The sequence below is a fragment of the Rhinopithecus roxellana genome, chromosome 11, assembly GCF_007565055.1.
Source record: "Rhinopithecus roxellana isolate Shanxi Qingling chromosome 11, ASM756505v1, whole genome shotgun sequence".
In the NCBI taxonomy this organism is placed as follows: domain Eukaryota; kingdom Metazoa; phylum Chordata; class Mammalia; order Primates; family Cercopithecidae; genus Rhinopithecus; species Rhinopithecus roxellana.
This window is the reverse complement of record NC_044559.1, coordinates 64048653-64070419: the sequence shown is the minus strand read 5'-3', so window position 1 is coordinate 64070419 and position 21767 is coordinate 64048653. Positions and strand designations below refer to the sequence as shown.

The following is a 21767-nucleotide window of genomic DNA, read 5'->3' as shown; positions in this document are numbered from 1 at the left end:
AACACACAATGGGAAAGCCATCTCTGTAAATAACTGCAGTGCTTACTGCTGCATAGCCGTGGCTCTAAAGCTCTTTTACAGAATGTGTACATCCTGCACTCATTCTTGTTCTTCATATCAACAGGTGTCTGAAGAATTACCAGTATGTTTGCTACCTCTTTGCTGTGGGAATGGATGGGCTCTGCTATCTCTGCCTCCCAATGCTTCAAAGTCTCCCTCTGCTCGTGCCTTTCTCTTGTACCTTTGGCTACTTTGATGGTGCCTACGTGACTTTGATCCCAGTAGTGACCACAGAGATAGTGGGGACCACCTCTTTGTCATCAGCGCTTGGTGTGGTATACTTCCTTCACGCAGTGCCATACTTGGTGAGCCCACCCATCGCAGGTAAGTTTCCAGAGAGAAACCCCAGCTACCTTTTCTCTTTGGCATATTGATGTGAAAACAGCAAATTCACATGCAGTCAATGAGAAGGATTGTCAAGAGAGTTGGGGAAGAGTGAAAGAAAAAAGGAACATATGAGCCCCTAAAACCATCTTGGTCCTACCTACATCCTTGTTTTATAATCTTCTTCCAACCAAGTAAGAACCTTAGCCTACCTGGAAAGAGTAAGTCCCAAATTAGGGTCTTGATTCCTTTCCATTTTGATGATGGGAGCAGGGGGATGGAGCAGTTGTTTAGCTTTATAAATAAGTAGGGCGCATTCAGAGGGAAGTCTCAGGGGAGAACAGGATTCCAACAGGGGGCAGTGGGTGATGAGGCTGAAATTATAAATGCCAGTGTCATGGTGGAGTGTTTTGGGTGCCTGACAAAGGAACTGGGCTCTATTCTTCAGAGACTATGGATAGTATTAAAGTTTTTATGTAAAAGGATAATATGGTAAAGTGTATATGTTAGAAAATGTGATCTAGCAATTGATCTAGTAACTTAAGAGAAAGGTCGCTAAGATTCCATTCTAATAGTTTAGGAGGCAGCTGATAAAGGCCTGAGCTAGGGCTGCTGCAGCAGAAATAAAGATGAGCTGTGGGGGCAAGGAGGAAGTTTTCAAAACAAAATTCAGCACAATTTAGCATACAGAGGTGAATGAGAGATATAAGTCAAGGATGACTTAGAAAATAATGTCATGGTTGAGAAAATAAAGAAATTAGAGAAAGTGGCTTTGCCTGAAAAATAATGAATATGGTTTTTAGATATGTTGAGATTTCTGAAATATACAGGTAGAAATGCTCAATAGAGCTGTTTAAAGATGAAATATGAGCTTTAATGGATGGCCTGATTATATATAGATTTGGGAGTCATCCTATAAAGCACCCAGAATGTTTTATAAACTCTAAAATGCTATAGAGTGAAGCATGATTAAACAAATAATTTGACAAATATTTATTGTATGCATTAAACAAGTAATTCAACAAGTATATATGCCTGTGTAACTAGCATTGTATTTATCATGCTGGAGAGACAGGAGTAAACAGGTCGGAACCTGTTTCTCCTTCCTAAGGCATGTGGTCTACACCACCTGCATCAGAGTCTCCTAGGGACCTTATCAAAAATGCAGATTCCTTGACACTCCCACCTTGATCTGAATGTTGAGGATGAGTTCCAGAAATCTACATTTTCAACCAGCTTTGTTGTGATGCTCATGCACGGTTAATATTGAGAATTACTGTTCCATATTATTATCTGCCTAAATTAAAACTGAGAGAGTGAACAAGGTCTCTGAAGACAGGCAAAAGAGAAATAACCCAAAACTTTGCCTAGAAAGAAGGCAGGAATTTTTTTGAGGAAGACAGGGTTTCTGCTATTAGCTATTATTGTGAATAGACAGTTTCAGGCTATTTCCAAATCCAGCAATTGGGATGGAATAAAAACAGCAAACTAGGGGAAATTGTGGCCGCTTGAGTGGTGCAGATGAAAAAAATCCTGTTCAGTTTAAACTCCATGATGATCTTTATGTTTAATGCTCCATTTTTGAAAACTGCCCCCAAAATGTTCCCACGTCCTCCCTCCATAGCCTATTTTAGTGCTCACCAACCTTTAGAAACAGTGTCATTCTATCAAAGGTCACAGGACACAAATGAAATTGCGATTCATGAATCGTTTTTTCAGTTCGTGGCCTTCACTGGCAAATCAGACATGATACTCATTACTGGGAATTCGAGGATTAATTCTTACTGTATCGTTTTCTTACTTATTTATCTTTCAAATAACAACTCTCTACTCGGTCTTTTTTGTTTGGTGCTATAGAAATGCCCAAGTAAATCAAACAATAACTAAAATATCTGAGAGCAGTTTAAATTCAGGAAATTTTGTGGGACTTATAATAACTTCTACATGCCATTTTCAACTAATGGATTTGAAGTGAGTAAAGAAGAAATCATATACTTCTGTGGTGGGTTTTCTTGGCAGATAAGAAAGTTTGAAGGAATTTTAAAAAACCTTTGTTAATTATAAAATAATTGCCTGATGAAGTATAATGTTACCCCACTGGTTTTCTGTCATCGTGGCCCCTATTTTGCATATCATATGCCCGGTTTTCCTCAAAATGTAGAGCTGAGAAAGATATTGAGATTAATTTGTTGCAACAAGAGATAAAGAAAAAAAAGCTAGTTTGCATTTGCGAATTCTAAAATGGCCCAAAGTTCTGATTTTTCAAACTGGATAGAGTATAATGACTGAATCCAGTTGAAAATGTGATACTGCTTTGAAGCATGTCATGTTACTCAAAATAGTGTATGGGTGCTGTGAATACTACTAGCATTTTTTACAAATACGTTTTTTAACACCCTAGGTGAATTATTCCAACTTGAGTAATTTAAATGATGCTATTTTTATCTTTTTACCAGATTTCACGGGGTTAATAATAACTAATATTTACGTTGTGACTACTAAGTACATGATGCTCTTCCAAGCACTTCACATAACAACAATCAATTCACTCTAGAAGTTTTCCTGGAAAACAGAATGTGTTTTTCAGTTGCTGCACAAAATTACAATTGGTGGTGCTATTGATCTATTATTATCCTTACAAAGTATCAGAATTTGAGAGTGGGTAAGCAATTGAATTTTCAACTTAACAATATAATTTTGCTGTTGTTTGTTACAGGATGGCTGGTAGATACCACCGGCAGCTACACTGCAGCATTCCTCCTCTGTGGATTTTCAATGATATTTAGTTCTGTGTTGCTTGGCTTTGGTAGACTTGTAAAGAGAATGAGAAAAACCCAGCTGCAGTTCATTGCCAAAGAATCCGATCGCAAGCTGCAGCTATGGACCAATGGATCAGTGGCTTATTCTGTGGAGAGAGAATTAGATCAGAAACATGCAGAGCCTGTGGCTGCAGCAGTGCCTGGCTACAGCCTCACATGACCAATGGCCTTGAGCCCCAGAATCTTCAGATTTGAGGGAGGTGTGGAGCCAGCAGATTCTTCGTGTTTCTGAAACTTTTTATTTCGGCAGAAGTATTGCCTTCCAAGGAAACTATTATTATTGTTTTGTTAACATATTAATATTTATAAGGGAAAATAGCACATAATAAAGAAAGCTGGACTAGCCCAGAGGCTTCTCATTTGGGATTTGTACTCATAACTGAACTCATATCTTTTGGTCAATGGGCATAGCTCTATGAGAAATGTAAGGACACAGCTGATATAATTAGCTGTAATTAGGGATAATTTCGATGCATAACCAAAGCAGATGACACTGGGCAGCAGCTTTGTCCCAGTCTCAGCCCCTTCATGTTCCCTCCTCAGAAAGAAAATGGAAACATTAACATGTAGCTTTGCTTACCTTGTTCTGGTTAGAGAAGGGAGGTCAGCTTGGGTGTGGTGGTGAAGAGTGAAGATGCCATCCATACCTTTTTCATGGTGGAGTTTCTCATTAGGGTTTTACCTGGGGTTGTTAAAAGAATACTTGAGATTCTTCAAAAGGTGGTGATGAATATAGAAAGAAACTCTTATTTTTTTCTCTCTTAATCTTGCAGCCAGCCCTTGCCTCTGCCCAAGGGTAGACACCACTATGAGAATCCAAATAATCATGGAATGCCGTGGTTGGAATAGATCTCAAAGGGTGGCTGGTAAGATTTATTTGAAATTGTCCACTGGAAACTGAAAGCTCTTTTCCTAAGACCGGGTTCCAGGCTCTCACCTTTGTTACCATCACATATAATACTTACTCTAAATTTAGCAGAACACACTTAGTCACAAGGGCAACCTCTCAATCTTACCTGAAATGTTAACACCAAAACTTCTCGTTTTTTACCTTCAGAGAAAAAGCTCTTATTTAAACTGCAGATGCATTCCTGTTAGGATGAAAAAATGTTGGCAGTATTCCAGTTGGGCAGGAACTGAATTCTTGAATCAGCAGGTCTCTGGTGAGAGTTTTCTTTGCAGATCAGACATTTAGTTTTATCATTACCCAAAAGAGGATAGGAGGGGGTCAGTTATCTGAACAAATATTATGCTAGAGATATTCTAAAGGTGAGATTCCTTTCTCCTTGTGTTAATTCTTGTTCCACTGTCCACTGCTCTTCATCTCTTTATGGATAATAATTAGAAATCTGCTCATTGGATTAGAAGTTGATTCATTCTCAAATACTCCACTTTTCTATGGTTTGGGATAATTTCTGAGCCTTCAGATTGAAGAGGGAAGGCATGGAGGGAAGAAAAAGTCCAGATCCCCCAGCTTGTCTCCAACCATTTTAAGTCCAAAGGATTATAATCCTGAATCTCACATCATGTCACACCTGTAAATAGGGGCAAATTATGCAATCAATTTTAATTATCAGGAGTTTAAAATCCAAATGTTAAGAAACTGTTTTGACCCTGAAGGCTATTTAATCCACTGTCCCTTACAAGGCTCACAAGTGCTGGGGGGGGAAAAAAAAACAGCAGTGAGGAGGATCCTGGCTACTATGTATGCTCAGCAAGAGAGTTTGCCTATACCTTGATTATTTCATAAAATCACATGTTAATACATTGCTTTCAGAATGAAATACTGACTTGATTTGATAGGAGAAAATGGTAATATTTCATGTTGTTTTCCAAAGAGAAATGTAAATGTTATCTGTTATCTCCTTACATAGTTTAAGAATTTAGTTTTGAAGCCCACACTGGACTGAAAAGAATTTACTTTTCATTGACTTTGTTATTCGTAATTTTAAAAATATTTGGAACTGGGCATGGTGGCTTACGCCTGTAATCCCAGCACTTTGGGAGGCTGAGGCGGGCGGATCATGAGGTCAGGAGATCGAGACCATCCTGGCTAACATCGTGAAACCCCGTCTCTACTAAAAATGCCAAAAATTACTTGGGCATGGTGGCGGGCGCCTGTAGTCCCAGCTACTCGGGAGGCTGAGGCCAGAGAATCACTTGAACCCGGGAGGCAGAGGTTACAGTGAGCCAAAATCACGCTACTGTACTCCAGCCTGGGCAACAGAGAGAGACCCCATCTCAAAAAAAAAAAAAAAAAAAAAAAAATATATATATATATATATATATATATTTGGAAGATATCTATAAAACGTCAAAGTTAAAATGAAGTTATATCTGTTTGGAATAGCACTTTGCCCTAAATATCATTTTTTGAATTTCAAGCCTAAAGATTTTAAAAAATATGAATAGTTACAAATATTCTTATACATATTTTTTCATCGTGATTACAACAAAATTTTGTTTATGTGGTTCTGCAGTATAATTTCTGTGAAGTATTGTAAGTATGCAAAATGAGCATAGTGATCAGAACTTTTAAAGATTTTGTATAAAAACATTTGGGAGATTTGACTTTATACGTGCATAGATTTGCATTTTACTTTCCCTTTTGAAGCAGCATTTTTAGAAAATTCGTAAGAAAAATGTACATCTTAAGGTCTACTATTTTACATTTCTATACAGAATTTTGGTGTTAATGTTCCATGTGTCTATACTGTTTATTTCAAAACTGAGAAATTCATGGGAATGATGTATTTTGTGGAATCAAGAACAAAATTATAGCGGGATAATTTTACATCTTAAATATTTCTTTCTACTACTGTAAGCTCTACTTTGGGATTATCTGAGTAGAAAATCAGAAGACATTATCTAACTTTATAGATACACTGTATGATTGGGCTCTTTGTTCAGATTGTAATTTCATTAATAGATGAAATATTTATGCTAATATTTTCTTATTTCAAAAGCAAAATAAAATGAGTTTATTGTCCTGTGTTTGGAAAGACATTTTTCCCTTGGACAAGAGGTTTGGATTGGATGGTGAGTGGGCCTGTCTGGATCATGGTAAGATGTGGTCAGCATTTTAAGATGTGTTAAGTAATCAAATGATTTACAAAAACCAAAAGTCTTTATTGAGTTCTTCCAATGTGTGAGCTATTATGCCAGCTACTTCCTATACATTGTCTCATTTAATCCCCATAGTGACCTCTATCATTATCGTTTTGGAGATGTGGAAAATGAAGCACCAGTTCCCACAGCTCAGTATCCACTGCACTCCTCTAGTGTGAAATCCTGTAAAACTGGGATGCTGCTGATTCTGAAGCCCTGTGTCCTTCCCCTGTGCCTACTTGGATCATCTTATGTGAGTTCAAGAAGCTGTTGGGAAACAGATGCTTCCTTGGACAGATAAAATCCTTTGGATTATGCTTCAATCGTCTAATCAATATTGAAGGAAGATTCTAGATTGGAGATTTCCAAGAGTTTTCCCAAGAGGATCTCTCAAAACCACTACTTCTAGGCTCAGTGGTTTAATTTGCTGTCGATTGATCCAGGCTTCTTTTGGGGAGCATTTAAGGTTGAGGGGGTGAATTGGGGAGCATACTTTGTCCCAAAAGTGAGCTAGTTCCACTGTTTGCCTTCCACATTACCAAAGTCAGGCTTTTTCAGGAGTTGAGTTCTTCTTGAAGTGCCTTCACCATTGCCAGTGATAATGAAAATGGTAATGTCTATTTGGCACTCCCCTTCCTGGTCCCAGTAGGTCTCATTCTGAAATTGTTTACTGAAATGAAATAGTACAAATTCGGCTGGGCACAGTGGCTCACGCCTGTAATCCCAACACTTTGGGAGGCCGAGGCGGGTGGATCACCAGGTCAGGAGATCGAGACCATCCTGGCTAACACGGTGAAACCCCGTCTCTACTAAAAATACAAAAAATTAGCTGGGCATGGTAGTGGGCACATGTAGTTTCAGATACTCGGGAGGCTGAGGCAGGAGAATGGTGTGAACCCGGGAGGCGGAGCTTGCAGTGAGCCGAGATTGGCCACTGCACTCCAGCCTGGGCGACAGAGCGAGACTCCATTTCAAAAAAAAAAAAAAGAAAAAAGAAAGGAAAAAAAGAAATAGTACAAATTCAGGGTAGATATCTGAGTTTCTTTCCTCACACTTGAAAGTTTGAGTTAAAAAATGTTTTTTAAAAAACATTTTAAAAAACATAAAAAAGTTTTAACTCTGTCAAAGAGTAGATTTTCATATCTATTGCCAGCACAGCTACCAATGACAGATGACTGAGGTTTTGTCCCATAGCACAGAAAATTATTTGGTTGGGGAGTGGGAAGATACTAAACAATGATAAAAGGACTGACATTTAAGACAAAACATTATGGTACTTTTCAAACATATACAAAAGTAGAATGAATAGTGTAGAGAACTTGAGGTACCTATTCCCCCACATCTACAATTATCTACCCATTATCCTCTCCTTTGATGAAGCAATTTGAAATATATTAACATGTGGGCAGCTCATGTTTCCTTCAGCTGCCAGGGAATACCTGAACTTAGCAAGAATAATTTGTTCATGCTAACGGGAACACGTGTGGTTAGTATCACCTATTAATGAGCCACATCATTACTTACAAAGCTGATTACTTACAAAGCTATGGGCTTTGAGTATCAATTGAAGATTACAATTTTCTCCTTCTCTCCCTAGCACCCTAAAGGGTCTATCTACCTGAGGCCCAGGGCTGTATTAAATAAGTTAGAAGGGCCTTTTTTTTTTTTTTCTTTTCTCTCTCTCTCATGACCCAAGAGAGTCAAACCAATGAAAAGGGATTTTGGATTTTGAGGTTTGGATGAGAGTGATCATTATTACTCTCATTATTGCTCTTAATTGTTTAAGGGTCAGAGGTCTTTTTGAGGGATCTGGGAACTAAGATTGGTCTAGAATTAAATAAAAAGCAATTTATTTTTGAGGGTTGAGTTGGCATTAAAAGGCTTTAGAATTAGCATTTCAAATGCAGCCCTTTTCAAGTTTTTCCATAAATATGTTTCTTTTGTGATGACAAGGTAGACCTTTTCCCACTGACCAGTGTAATGATGGAAGAGTTCAAGACCTTGTACTACGAAAGGTGAAGACCTGTGCTCATTCTTGGATAGCTTATTTTTGCAACTGAGGGCAGAGCAAGGTGTGGGTATGGGTCAAGGTAAGGAGGAGTTTGGGAGTGGGCGAAAGAATAGGGGGCAGCCTCTGTGTGGTTACCTGAGGCTCCGGCCTGCATGCAGGTGGATGAAGCCAGATATCTGACCCTAAGTTTCTAAAGCTCAAACAAGGAAGAGCAAAGTCTTTTCCAGAGTCACAGAACTGACAGGGCTGGTGTGAGCATTCAGTGCCCACACTGGACCTATGAGGTCACACAGGGTGTAGTTCCTGTCCTTAGGCTACACCCCCCGTCCTCTACTACACTCTAGTGCCCAGTTTTTCTATCAGTTCCTCCAAGCACCAAGCCTCCCCTTTCTACCCCCAACTTTGGGCCATTTTGCATATGTTGGTCCCTGTGATCACTCTCTTCTCATATTTTGGGCCTCAGTTTAAATGTCACTGCCCTAGAGAGTTCATCTTTAACCACTGCCCTTATCTAAATTATACATCCCTCCCCCGCCACTACCACCCACATTCTACATGCTCATAGCATTCTGTTATTTTCCTCCAAAGAACATCTTTTAGTTACAATCATATATATTGATGTGTGTTTTTATTTTTAAATTGTGTCTGCTCCACAAAACCACAAGCTTTCTGAGGATAGGGATCATACTCACTCATTCAATATTTAGAGCTGTGCCTGACCCAGAGTAGGCACTCGATGAATACTTGGTGAATGAATAAATGAGTGTAAAGAACAAACGAATGAAAAAACTGCTAAGGAGAATTGTAACATTAGCGAGGGTAGGGCGGATTGAAGGGTTGGGGTGCAGGTTTGTTTGCGTACAAATTGCTCTTGTACCCAGAACAGATAGGATACATTAGATGTTCCTAATTTGGTGTATCTAAATAGGACACCTTGTTAGAAGTGTCACATAAACAGTAGAAGCTGTGGAACATTGACCATTATGGAGCAGGTTTTGGAAAGGGAATAAAAGTGGCAAAGACAAGAGTTGATCAAAAGATATTAAATAACAAACTTTTGATTGAGGCCTGAATGTAAAAAATGATACTACTGTATTCAACCCAGAAGGCTTAATTAAATAGCTGTTGTGCACAAATGAATGGAAACCCCAGGGAAGAGGAAATGTTCACACAAGGGAGCCCTGGAACGTTGGGAAAAGGTGGATTGCACATGCCCCAAACATGAAAAGACGGGGTTTCAGTTACAGGCACCACACAAACTGCTTTTACACGAAATCTTTATGCCAGGGTTTTGCCAGGTGCAGGAGATGTTTCTGACTGAAATATTTGTCCTGACCAGACGTATGGCTGCCCCTAACTCATAGGGCATTGTTGAAAATTAGACAGTATGCTGGCAGACTTTTTTAAGAGATGGTGAAAGAAGTTAAGCAACCGACTATTTATCAAGCACCTCTTTGGAATCTGGAACCATGTTATATATATGGTGGAGAATTAAAAATACACATGGCACCCCCTCCGTGATCTCAAGTTTACTGCCTAATTGGTAAATTGAAACCAACTCAGGATAGAATAACACCAAGAAGTTACTAAATATTGACCTGAGGCTAAGGGCATGTGTAAGTACTTTGAGGGTTAGGAGAGGAAGAATTCACTATGGGTGAAGAAATTTGATTCTAGGGAATCTGAAGACAGGATTGAACAGATTGGAATCAGCCCTTGCTTTTTCAGGGCAAGAGCCTGGGAGTGAGGGAAAGAGATGTGAGACAGCTGCTTTGTGTGGTGCCTTAAGGTTTCAGCAGGCATCTCAGGCCAGTGCAGAACCAAGCACACATGGATGTAAATGTTCTGATGATGGGTCCATAAAGGTGTCTGGGACTTTTGGGGATTGAAGTCGCCTTCTTTAAGTACAAAGCAGGGATTTTCAGGGTATGGGGTTATAATTCAATATTCATCTCTCAACTGTAGAGTGTCATTCTCAAAGATCCAAAGTTTGAACAGCAGAGAAAAGCATTTTAAAATTGACGTCTTATGCAGCACTGCCATCTGCTGGAATTAGCAAGAACACTTCCCAGGAGTAGAGTATCTCCAGTTGTTCAACTCCCCAAGGCCTGCCTTAGCACAAACATTAAAATTTGTTATTGTTTCCTCCTCTTCCAACTCCCCCTTGCTGGTTACCCATCCCACATTTATCCTGTTCCTCTTGCAAGTATAAATACAGGGATAAAGATGCTGTGTTGCAGTATTTAGCTTTTGGTTACCTATATCAGTTCTGCAACATGGAGTATCAAAGTTAATATGAATGACTGATTTTGACTGGCTTGACTAGGGATAGCCATTGGTAAAACATAATGTTAAAAAAATTTGGAGTCCTCTACCTTTCTCAGGAACCCAGATTGTCAGCCTTCTCCCATTCTTGTTCCCACTGTGACCCCTACTAATGTGTTAATTTATTTGTTGTGAGCTGATAAAGGAGTTAGAGTGTGAGACACAGAATCTCAAATATATCAGAAGCCAAATGTTAGAAAATGTTGAAACCAAATGATATAGAAGGATGGATTCCATGTGGATTTGAAAACATCAAATATCAGATTATACTGTACAGCAATGACAAAGTTAGTGATCAAATTTACTTTAAATGTGTAGTGCATGTGAAATTATGTGGGGATGCTATTTATTTATAACTGAAATTGCTTTCAAAGGAGAATGGATCATGTTACAATGAAAGTTCTTATGCAGAACTAAGCAACTCAATGAATTTGGTTACTCATCGGTGGATTTGTGACTGAGTATTGAGGATAAGAGGACAGAGTTGCTCTGTTTAAGAAAAATGGAAGAAAGGTTTTGAAGGGAGAAGAGGAGACACAGGGAAAGAGGCAAAGCTCAGAATAATGGAAAGAGGCAGGAATATCAATAAATGGTTGGGGATCTTTCCTTCTTTTCTTCTTTCTTTGCTCCCTCCATTTTTTTTTTTTGTTTCCTTTCTGTCTCCCCTCTCCCAATATCCCACCCTCTCATTTCTCTCCCTTTTTCTTCCTGAAAAACAGAGATTACCTAATATTAACTTTAAAGTTGCAGATTTTTCTGTCTCCTCAGATCTTCTCAATAAAGGGTTTTATATAGAAATGACCTGTAAGTGATTTGAGTTTTGGTGTTTGTTCGGTTTTTATATTTGTTGTTGTTTGTTTGCTTTGGTGAGATTTGCTGGAGCTGATGGGGTATGGAAAGGAAAAGCATGTGAAGAGAGATGAAGTTACTCTTGAACCAAATTAATATTTAATAGAATTAGGGACTCACAGCCACATTCCAAAGTCCATGGCCTGGAGGCTCAAGGCAAACTCAGGGGATGTTAAAGCGCAAGTGACCCTAGCCCTAGTTGTTACATGTGTTCCAGCGCCCTCCACCCCTCCTCATCCCCCACCCCTTCCCTTTCCTTTTTAAACTGACAAATACAAATCGTATATATTTATCATGTACAACATGTTTTAAAATATGTATACATTGTGGAATGGCCAAATCCAACTATCTCCTTGCCTTCTTATTTTGCTCTCCACACTGGGTGAGGGTCTGATGCTGGTTGGTCTTTGCACAAGGGATATATCCTTCCTTCTAAGGATGAAGGACTGGGTATGTATTCTGGCTTCTAATTGTTTACTGGTTCTTCAATCTTCCAAAATACATGGCTTCCCTTTGTGAGGAATTTATTCCAAATCTTTGAATTCCAAAATCCAGTTCTGGAAACAAAACATCGCTTAGATCTGTATCTTTTCAGTCTCTATTCTTCTGCTATGGTTTGAATGTTTTTGTCTCCTCCCAATTCATGGATTGGAAGCTTCATCTCCAATGCAACAGTATTGAGAGGTGAGGCCTAAGGAGAGATGTTCCTGAGGGCTCGGCCCACATGACTAGACTAATGCCCTTATCAAAAGGGGTCTTGCTCTCTTCTGCTTTTCTGCCATGTGAGGAACAGAGTTCCTCCCTTCCAGAGGATGCAGCATTCAAGGTGACATCTTGGAAGCAGAGACCAGGCCCTCACCGGACACCAAACCTGCCAGTTCCTTGATCTTGAACTTCCAGTCTCCAGAACTGTGAGAAATAAATTTTTGATTGTTAAAATTACTCAGACTCAGGTATTCTATTATAGCAGCACAACAGAAACTAAGACCATTTCCCTTACCTCTCTTCCCCCTTCTCTTTTCCAAATCAAATATTATAACATTGGAAAGATAGATAGATTGATTGATTGATTGACTGATTGATTGATCTGACAGAATCTCACTCTGTCACCCAGGCTGGAGGAGTGCAATGATGTGATCTTGGCTCACTGCAACCTCTGCCTCTTGAGTTCAAATGATTCTTGTGCCTCAGCCTCCCAAGTAGCTGGGGTTACAGGTATGTGCCACCATGCCCAGCTAATTTTTGTAATTTTAGTAGAGATGGGGTTTTGCCATGTTGGCCAGACTGGTCTTGAACTCCTGGCCTCAAGCAACGTGTCTGCCTTAGCCTCACAAAGTGCTGGGATTATAGGCATGAGTCACCACACCCAGCTATGTTTTGTTCTTTAATCATAATTACTGATCCAAAAAGTTGAAGAACAATAAATGACATTTATATTATGTAAATATTATTTACCTACAGCCAATTAGAGTCTTCTAATTACATTTCTTTCCCTAGATGTGTCAGTTTGATCTAAGATGGGATGTTGAACGTGCAAGAAATGTATTCGGGGAAACACCTCTGAGAAAAAACGGGAAGAGAGCAGACAGAGGCTGGGAGAGCCATCCAACTGTGATGCAGGTCTGACCCCGTATGTAGGAGACACAGAAGGAAGAAAAGTTGGGTAAAAACATCTTAGATTACAGTATTGTTTTAAGGAACATTTGGCAAGGCTGGTGGGGAGTCCTTGAGCTGAAATTGCTCATCAGAGTACTGCATCTCTTAGGAGAGGGCATGACTTAGTATCCTTGCCACACTGGGAAGCATGGCCTCAGTGTAAATGTAGTGATAAATTTCAATGTGTAGAGATGGGACCTTCAGACAATTATAATCCCTGTAGCTAGAGATCTGAGAGGTGCTTCTCATTGCTACCACATTAGGGTTACGATGTTATTACACTTGAACTACTCAAAGGAGACTGTTCTAATTGTCAAGGCCAAATGGATTTTCACTGCTTGTAATTTGCCAATTATATAAAAACTTGCCACATTGTTTTATAGTTCCGTCATGTTCTTTAATCTCAGTAATGAACATATTCCATAAAAGGACTCTCCTTGGGCCTACCTGTGTTATAGTTGATGTCACATAAGCATATCATGGCCAGATAAACTCTGTCAATTGATGTTTAGCCTACAACAAATGATTCCTGGTAGAAACTATAAAATGGGCGTAAGTGCTACTGAACCAGCAGCCAGGAGAAAGAAATTATGGTCCACAAATTAGTTGTGAAACCTCAAGTCATATCACCAGTCCTGGTCTCAATTTTCATATCAATAAAGTTGGTTGGAGTAGGGATTTTCTCAAGATTCTCCTGATTTTAAGGTTCTGTGTTGTCTACAAGGTTGTTCCTGAACTGAAGTAATCTGCATCGTTGACTCAATCTAGAAAGGAATAGTGACAGTTTATATTGCTTTTGAAACTCTGGCTGATAGCATGTGATCAACTGCTAAGACTATTTGTGCACCCAGAGAGGAGAGCAAATATCTTTAAGAGCTCCATGACTGGGAAGCCAGTTTTTCTGCCAGCTGATTTGTCATTTGTTGAAAGGACTTTTCTCAGCTTTTATAAGTCAGGGAGCGTAACTTTAGTGCTGAATGAAATCCAAGAGCACCTTCAAGATTTGGAGAGGAGGCACTTCTTTTCCGGAAGGGCCAATTACCCTGAAGAGCAATCACAGCCACTTTTCTGGGCATATTTATAAGTTTGTCTAATAGGCAAGAAAATAACTTGGGCCTGGAATCATAGGATTCTTATCAGGCTTGACAGGATGAGTTCATCTAACTAAGTAGAATTTGGACCCATTTCAGAGACTTTGAGTCAGTTGGTAAGGGCAGCTTTCAGAGGTAGGTGTAGGACAATATACAATTCAACTCAGGCAGCTTTTATTAGAGTATTATATACCAAGTACAAGATGAGGAGTCCAAATGCAAACTGGATATTAAGCCTATTAGCCTAATTCATTTTATTCCATTTATACTTACTTTTCACATTGTAGATCAGTAGCTCCCAAACTTTGCTGCACAAGTTCCAACTGGGAAATCTAAAAATCATGATGCCTGGACTGCACCCCATGCCAAGTAAGTCATTCTCTATGGGGTGGGACCCAGACATCCATGTTTTGTTTTAACTTTTTAGGTGATTCCAATATGTAGCCAAGTTTGAGGAACAATGTTGTAGACATTACTACTCAAAATGTAATTAGAAAAACAGCAGCAGCATCCTCACCTGGTAGTTTGTTTAAAGGGCAGAAATCTCAGGCCCCTTCTGTGTATGAAAACAGCTCTGATTTATAAAAACAAGTTAAATGATGAAGCAAATAATCTTTTCTATGATTAACTGTCTGAGTAACCCCTGAATGTGAGTTTTTTTAATTATGTGGTAAGCGATGGAAGTTATGTACTTTCAGGTGGGAGAAATGGCCTGCTTTGCTAGAATATCCTAATATATTTCAAAGGGACAAATGTGTCTACTGATAGGTCAGGACTTCAGTGCTTTCTGAAATTCTTGAGAAAAGATCATTCCCTTCCTTGTTCTTCCTTAATAGCTCAAACATAATAATAATAATAAACAGAATTAAGTAAAACAAAAGATTAAAAAATTAATACATGAGATACACTGCAGTATATATGTATGTCTGACTACGTATAGAAAAAAGATCTGGAAGGATACATACCAAATTGTTATAAGTTTACCTTGAGGGTGTGAAACCGTGGTAGGGTAAGGGGACTGCTCTCATTTTTAAAATCACATATTTTTGTAAATTTTTTTTTGAAATTTACAATGAGAATTCATTATTTTTATAATAATCAAACCATAATAGAAATTTTAAAGATAATAAAAAACAAAAAGTAAAACACACACTTATATAATAATTTTTTTTTTTTTTTTTTTGAGACAGAGTCTCGCTCTGTCGCCCAAGCTGGAGTGCAGTGGCCGGATCTCAGCTCACTGCAAGCTCCGCCTCCCGGGTTTACGCCGTTCTCCTGCCTCAGCCTCCTGAGTAGCTGGGACTACAGGCACCTGCCACCTCGCCCGGCTAGTTTTTTGTATTTTTTTAGTAGAGACGGGGTTTCACCGGGTTAGCCAGGATGGTCTTGATCTCCTGACCTCGTGATCCGCCCGTCTCAGCCTCCCAAAGTGCTGGGATTACAGGCTTGAGCCACCGCGCCCGGCCCCTCACTTACATAATAATTTTAAGAGTTACATTGGAGGAATGGAGAATTAAATCACAGGGTACGTTTCCACTAATACTGTGATGGTACATAATTGTGTAGTCTATAATCAAAGAAACTACATTAGATAAGCCACATTAAGTAACATCAGAATTAAAAAGTCCCCTGGGATAAAAGCCCTCAAGCAGTAACCCCTCAAGGTGGATATTAAAACTGAAAGCCTCGCTTAACTCTTCCTGGAGTAACTACATGAAAAAAACAACACTATGAAAATTTCACATTAAAAAAAAAAAGCTTCATAGAAGTCACTTTGAAATGCTACAATAGCCAAAGGCCAGAAATTGAGGGTATAAAAACGCTATTCAGAACAGATTCAAAACTAGTACACTTAAATATTGGTAATCTATGGGGGTAGGTTAGGGACATCTTCTTTTTCCATTTGTTTATCATTTCTCCCAATTTCCCAATGGCTGCTTTATATCTCAATAATTTTAACCTAAAAATATTGTAATTTTAGCTGGAAGGAATAAAATTAATTGCATATAGATTCATTGCAGATTTTTTTTATTAAAAAAAAACAGAACAATTTGAGACTCACTATTTTCCATTATTTATTGTTTTCCCACATAATTATTTCTAACTACTTAATAATAAACATTTGGGGATTGAATTCCTGAAGTTACATATTTAAAATTTGAGGAAATCTTTTTTCTTCTCTTCTAGTGTTTTCATTTTATTGAAGTCACTAGAGATGACAAACTTTTTTATTATAAACTTTTTTCCAACAAAAAAGATATTTTAGGTGACTATTAGATTGATAGCTAAATATCCTCATCAAAGTCAAAACATCTGTAACTAAACAGTGCTGTCTTTTGCAAACTACATAGTTAAGAGCTTAACTATTAATAACGTAATTTTGTACTCCTGGAAGAGTATTCCTGATCTAGGTATCAAAGGTTTACATAGGAATATATTTACTACATAATATGAGAAATTTGCCAAAATGTAATCTGCAAAGTGTCATAAAGAGCAGAGATAAAAAGCTCAGATCTAATGGCCATACGATTTTTAAAAGTTACAATAGCTAGAATATTGCTATTTCTCAACGGATTATAGTATTTTAATTAAAAAGAAAAAAGAAAGAAAACTACACAAGATTCATCATAATGCATATAAAGTATTTAGCACAATGCTTGGTACACAATAACTATTCAATAAATATTAGTTCTATAATAAACAATGGATTAAAACAAAAAAAAAAAAAAACAAAAAACAGAAGAACCCAAAATGGAGGGAAAAACTTAGAGCTAATTTCCTAGAGTGTGTATTTAAATGGCAAGTCGGAGATCACAGAGCGCAGTAAGGAATTCTGCATTTTCTGGATCTATCTTTTGTGCCTTCTCGTAGTACTCAGCAGCTTGCCTCTTTTCTCCTTCCAGTTTGTAAACAAATCCTAGGGCACTTAAACTCTGCACATCCAAAGCATTGTGACAAAGCCTCTTGGTAGCCAATTTCTTCAGAGCACTTGTCAGTTTGGTGCGAAGGGGTGATCTGTCTTTGACCTTTAAGGCTTCTAAATAATGATGGATGGCAGTATTTTCTGATTTACAGTGAAATTCCTGAAAGCGGCCATAGTGGTAATGGATCTGATGTTTGTGATCATCGGTTATGTTCTCCAGACGAAGAGCTTTCCGGAAAATGTCCTCAGCATTGCTATACTGGCCTCCTTCAGCATACATGTTGGCCAGGTCTGTGTAGGCAAATGCAAACATAGAGTCTCGTTCCATGGCTGCTTTGAAATGAAATATAGCAGATGAAATCAGCTCATCAACCTTTAGTTTATCCTTTCCTTTAGGTCTGTTGTGTGTGGCCTTCTTGATTTGGATCATTTGTGCCCTGTAGCAAAGTCCCATCTGGTGATGCAGGAAAGAAGAAGTTGGTGTCACCTCCAAGGCCTTTTTTAAAAGTTCGAGAGCTTTGTTCCAGGAATTTTTTCTCCTGTAGAATTTGGCTGCATAACGAAGGACATAAGGCTGGGATGATATTTGGTCCAGGATTTCTTCAATATACTTTTCCCCTTCAGCTTCTGCATGTACATCTTGAAGCTTCAGTGCCAGAAAAACCTTAATGTAGCTGTTATCTGGGTTCAGGGTAACAGCCTTTCTCAAAGGCCCCAGAGAAAAGCTCTTTACAGACCCCTCTCTATCAGAATCATCCAGCCGATACACTGTGATAGCATAGCCGATGTTAAATTCTGGATTGTCAGGTTCCACTTCCAGAGCCTTCTCAAAAGCCGCTTTAGCCTTTTGATAATACTTTCCTCCAAATTTCAAGAGTGCCCACCCTTTCTCACAGTCAATCTCAGGACACTCCAACTTGTAGTTAGAAGGACTGGACAATTTCTTGCAGACGTTCCCTATCTTACCTGTATACTTCTGAGCTTCCTCAAGCTGGTTCATGTGATAATACACCCAGGCATAGTTTCCCCAAGTGACCAGGCTTCGTACTTCTTCTTTGTCTGAGTGTTCTCGCTGGATTATTTCTTCTGCTTCTTCCAAGCACTCAAGGGCGTCTTTATTTTGGCCTTTTAGGTGTTTCACATAGGCCAATAGGTTATAAAGTGCAAGTCTAGATTTTGTGGTAAGAAATTCAAGCTGTTGTCCAATTGTATCTTCCACTTCAAACAGATCAATGTCTTCCTTAAGTAAATTCCATGTAAAATGACATTCTAACTCCAACAGAATGGCCTTCAAGGGGTCCTTAGGAATTTCACTGTCAAAGATAAAATACTTTTTAATTTTTGAAGAAATACAAGAAATAATTTTCTAAACCTTAAATATTGTTCTTTGCATAACAACTAATTTTATCCCTATTTGATCTTACAGTTAAAGCATTAGGTTCCCATAACTTTATACTAGAGTTTCTTCTATGTACAGTTATGTCCTAGAAATATTTCATTTAAATTCTCACTATTTATTGCAAAAACAGTTCTGGAGAGATGACAGAGCTTTCTGTATTACATGCATCTATTTCCTTTTGGCAATCACTAAACCGCTGAAATTAGGAATAAAGATATACATATTCAATAATTAATATGAAAATTCCATTTCTGTATTGAGTACTGATTCTGACTAGGAAACCTGGTAAAATTGTTCCTTGGCAGTTGTTCCTTTCTCTAGTGTAACTGTACCAAAAACATGGGCAAGACATGCCATGTCCTTACAGCCTGCTCAAATCCACAACAATATTGCTTTACCAGCCCTCTGCCTAAAACAAACGCTTGTTTTGAAGGTCTCTACCAGCCCAGCCCAAGGAGGATGAGGAGGGCTGCTCAGGTATTATGAATGTGGTTGTAAGATCTCAAAGGGACATTCAATCAGGTACTGAAGTGGTTTGTCCAGGCTCTGGAATTTATGCACAACTGGACACCATGAGAATTTTTACTGTTTAAACTTTGTCTACTTAATTTTGTAACTCTGTCTCTGGGAAGCTGATAAGAGAGAAGCTATTGCATCAGAAGAGGGTATCTTTCAGTAATTCTGTTCTTCTGCTAGGAAGAAGCAGTCTTTCATTGTCCTTGGGCAACAGTCCCCAATGGGGCCGAGCCCTTTTCCTCCCCATCCTACATATGTACGGTGCACAACACCCTCTTTCTTTTTTTTTTAAGCCCATTCCTGATAGCACTCTCTTTTCTTAAAAATGTTGGATGTGGCCAGGCACAGTGGCTCACGCCTATAATCCCAACACTTTGGGAGGCTGAGACTGGCAGATCACGAGGTCAGGAATTCGAGACCAGCCTGGTCAACATGGTGAAACCCCCGTGTCTACTAAAGATACAAAAAATTAGCCATGAGTGGTGGCACACGCCTGTAATCCCAGCTACAAGGGAAACTGAGGCAGGAGGCTTGCTTGAACCCGGGAGGCGGAGGTTGCAGTGAGCCGAGATTGAGCCATTGCACTCCAGCCTGGGTGACAGGGCGAGACTCCGTCTCAAAAAAAAGTTAGATGTGTGGGTGGCACTTAAACTTTTTTTTAACTTATAATAATGAGAATAGTTAACATTTATTGTGCAAGTATTATGTGCTAAGCAGTCAACTGCTAGGATTTATTATTGTCCTTTTCCACAGTCCCAAGAGATGGTCACCATTAATTTTTACAGATAAGGAACAGACTCACAGAGTTTGAGAAACTTTGGGGTCACTCAACTAGTAGGAGCTCAGGATTTAGAACAAGGGACTATCTGCTTTTAGAGCCCAAGACCTTAACCTTAACCTCTTATTCCTCAACTCATTAAATGCGGAAGGTTCACTAACCACGTGCAGGGCAGGGTACTAGCCCCTGGGGATACAAAATGATTAAGAAAAGGACGCCATCATACTGAATCAGTAAAGGAGTCAGATAAAGAAATCCTCATAAAATAGCGGACTGGGTGGGATGATAACAATCTGTGCTTGGTACAGAGGTAGCTCCCCGGAAGGGATGAACTCAGACCCAGAAATCGGAAAGGCAAAATGGCAGTGGCAGGCGAGTGTGACGCCTGGAGGGCTGCGGCGAAACTGCGTATGCCACACCGAGGGAATGGCAGCTGGAAAGAGAGGCATGCGACAGGCCTAAGGAGACCCTGCATGTAGCTGCTGCCCCCGGAACGCCCCCAGGGGGCTCTGCAGGCTCTGACCAGTTTCCCGGAGGCGGCGTCCGCGTGCCCAGCACGGTTACCGTCGCCGCTTCCGAGAAAAGCCGTCGGGTCGCGCGGGGTGGACAGGCCTCCTGGGGGAGCGTCGCCCGGCACACGCCCTGACAGTCCCGACCGTAGGCGCCAGGGATGGATGGGGCAGGCTGCCGGGGAGCATCTCCTGTTCCTCCTCCCTGACCGGCCTCCTCAGGCGCTCGGGAGGGACCGGACTCCGGAGAAGCGTCCACTCGGCCACCCTCCCCGATAGGCCCGACTTCAGACGCCGCGCGCCGGGACAGAGCGCCTGGGGAGGGTGCCCAACGCAGATGCCTGGCTGCCGGGCGCGAGGGGCTTGGCCCCTGAAAAGGCCGCAGAATTGCGCTGGAAATGAATAAAAGATGCCCAGTTTGAAACAAAGGCCAACCCGGGGCTTGGGAGGAGAGGCAGAGGAAAACCCTTACCTCATGATGGCAACGCTCTGCAGGCCGTCAGGGCGGCGCAGGCCCTCACGCGCTCTCTCTCTCCTCAGCACCTGGGACCGAGGGCAGCCGCGCAGTGGGCGGGCGGGTGCTCGTGCGCGCGCGCGCGCGCGCCAGCCACGCCGCTGCAGCCCTGGGACTCGGCCGCGCGGCGCGTGTTTGTTGAAGGAGGGACCCCAGCCCCAGCTAGAACAGGAAACTGGAAATTGAATCTGATGCCCGAGCTCTCAGAAACCGAAACTTAAGAAATGGAAACTTAACGAAGCTTCAGAAACCGAAACTTAATAGAAGAGCTCAAGAGCCGCGGCCAGACGTTTGCGGAGTCCAAGGTTTTTCGGAGTTGAATTTGCAGCTGGCCTCCTGCACTTTGGTCTCGGCTCTTATCTGCCTCTCTGAGTCCGCTGAGTTCGCGTGCTGCCCCTTTAACTGTTTGTTTATTTGAGACAGGGTCTCACTGTCACTCAGTCGTGATCTCAAGCGATGCGCCCGCCTCTGCCTCCCAAGGTGCTGGGATTACAGGCGGAAACTGAAGTCCCTGCTTCCACTCCAGTCTTTTGATTCAACAAGCAACACGGCAATGCTATACATCTATGCTGTTATTTCTGTTGGGTGTAAACTAGAGAAATTTGGAGCTAAAATCTATATACATTTTAAGTTTTGACGGATATTGCCAAATAGCTTTAAAAATCCACTCCTACCCACAATTGTAGGAGAGTGCTTCTCTTCCATACCTTCGCCAATGGTGCTTTGTGTAGTGAGTACCCAATAAAGACGAGAGTGGTATTGGGATCTAGGCAGAAAATGTCAACACCCACCCATACCTTAAACATTTTGTCCCCTCTGAATTCATTCGGCAGATATTGACAAACAACTGTAAGAGCCAGACTTTGTTCAAAGTACTGTCAATAT

The 21767-nt window shown here is 40.3% G+C and overlaps 2 protein-coding genes across 3 annotated transcripts in view; one reads left to right on the top strand and one right to left on the bottom strand.

Annotated features, from left to right (window-relative positions):
- The window catches only part of SLC16A12 (solute carrier family 16 member 12), a 100044-nt gene extending 94838 nt beyond the window's left edge, over positions 1 to 5206 (top strand). For both annotated transcript variants that reach the window (XM_030940076.1, XM_010380450.2), the window contains exons 6-7: positions 125 to 384; positions 3101 to 5206. In XM_030940076.1, coding sequence (XP_030795936.1) covers positions 125 to 384; positions 3101 to 3363 — 523 coding nt within the window. In that variant the 3' untranslated portion in view covers positions 3364 to 5206. The remainder of the gene's footprint in view (positions 1 to 124; positions 385 to 3100) is intronic.
- Positions 5207 to 15723: 10517 nt separating this feature from the next.
- Positions 15724 to 21089, bottom strand: IFIT5 (interferon induced protein with tetratricopeptide repeats 5). Its single transcript, XM_010380449.2, has 2 exons — positions 20841 to 21089; positions 15724 to 18479 (listed from the first exon to the last, which is right to left on the bottom strand). The coding sequence occupies exons 1-2, from the start codon at positions 20843 to 20845 to the stop codon at positions 17036 to 17038; spliced, it is 1449 nt and encodes a 482-aa protein (XP_010378751.2). The 5' UTR covers positions 20846 to 21089; the 3' UTR covers positions 15724 to 17035.
- Between the last annotated feature and the right edge of the window lie 678 nt (positions 21090 to 21767).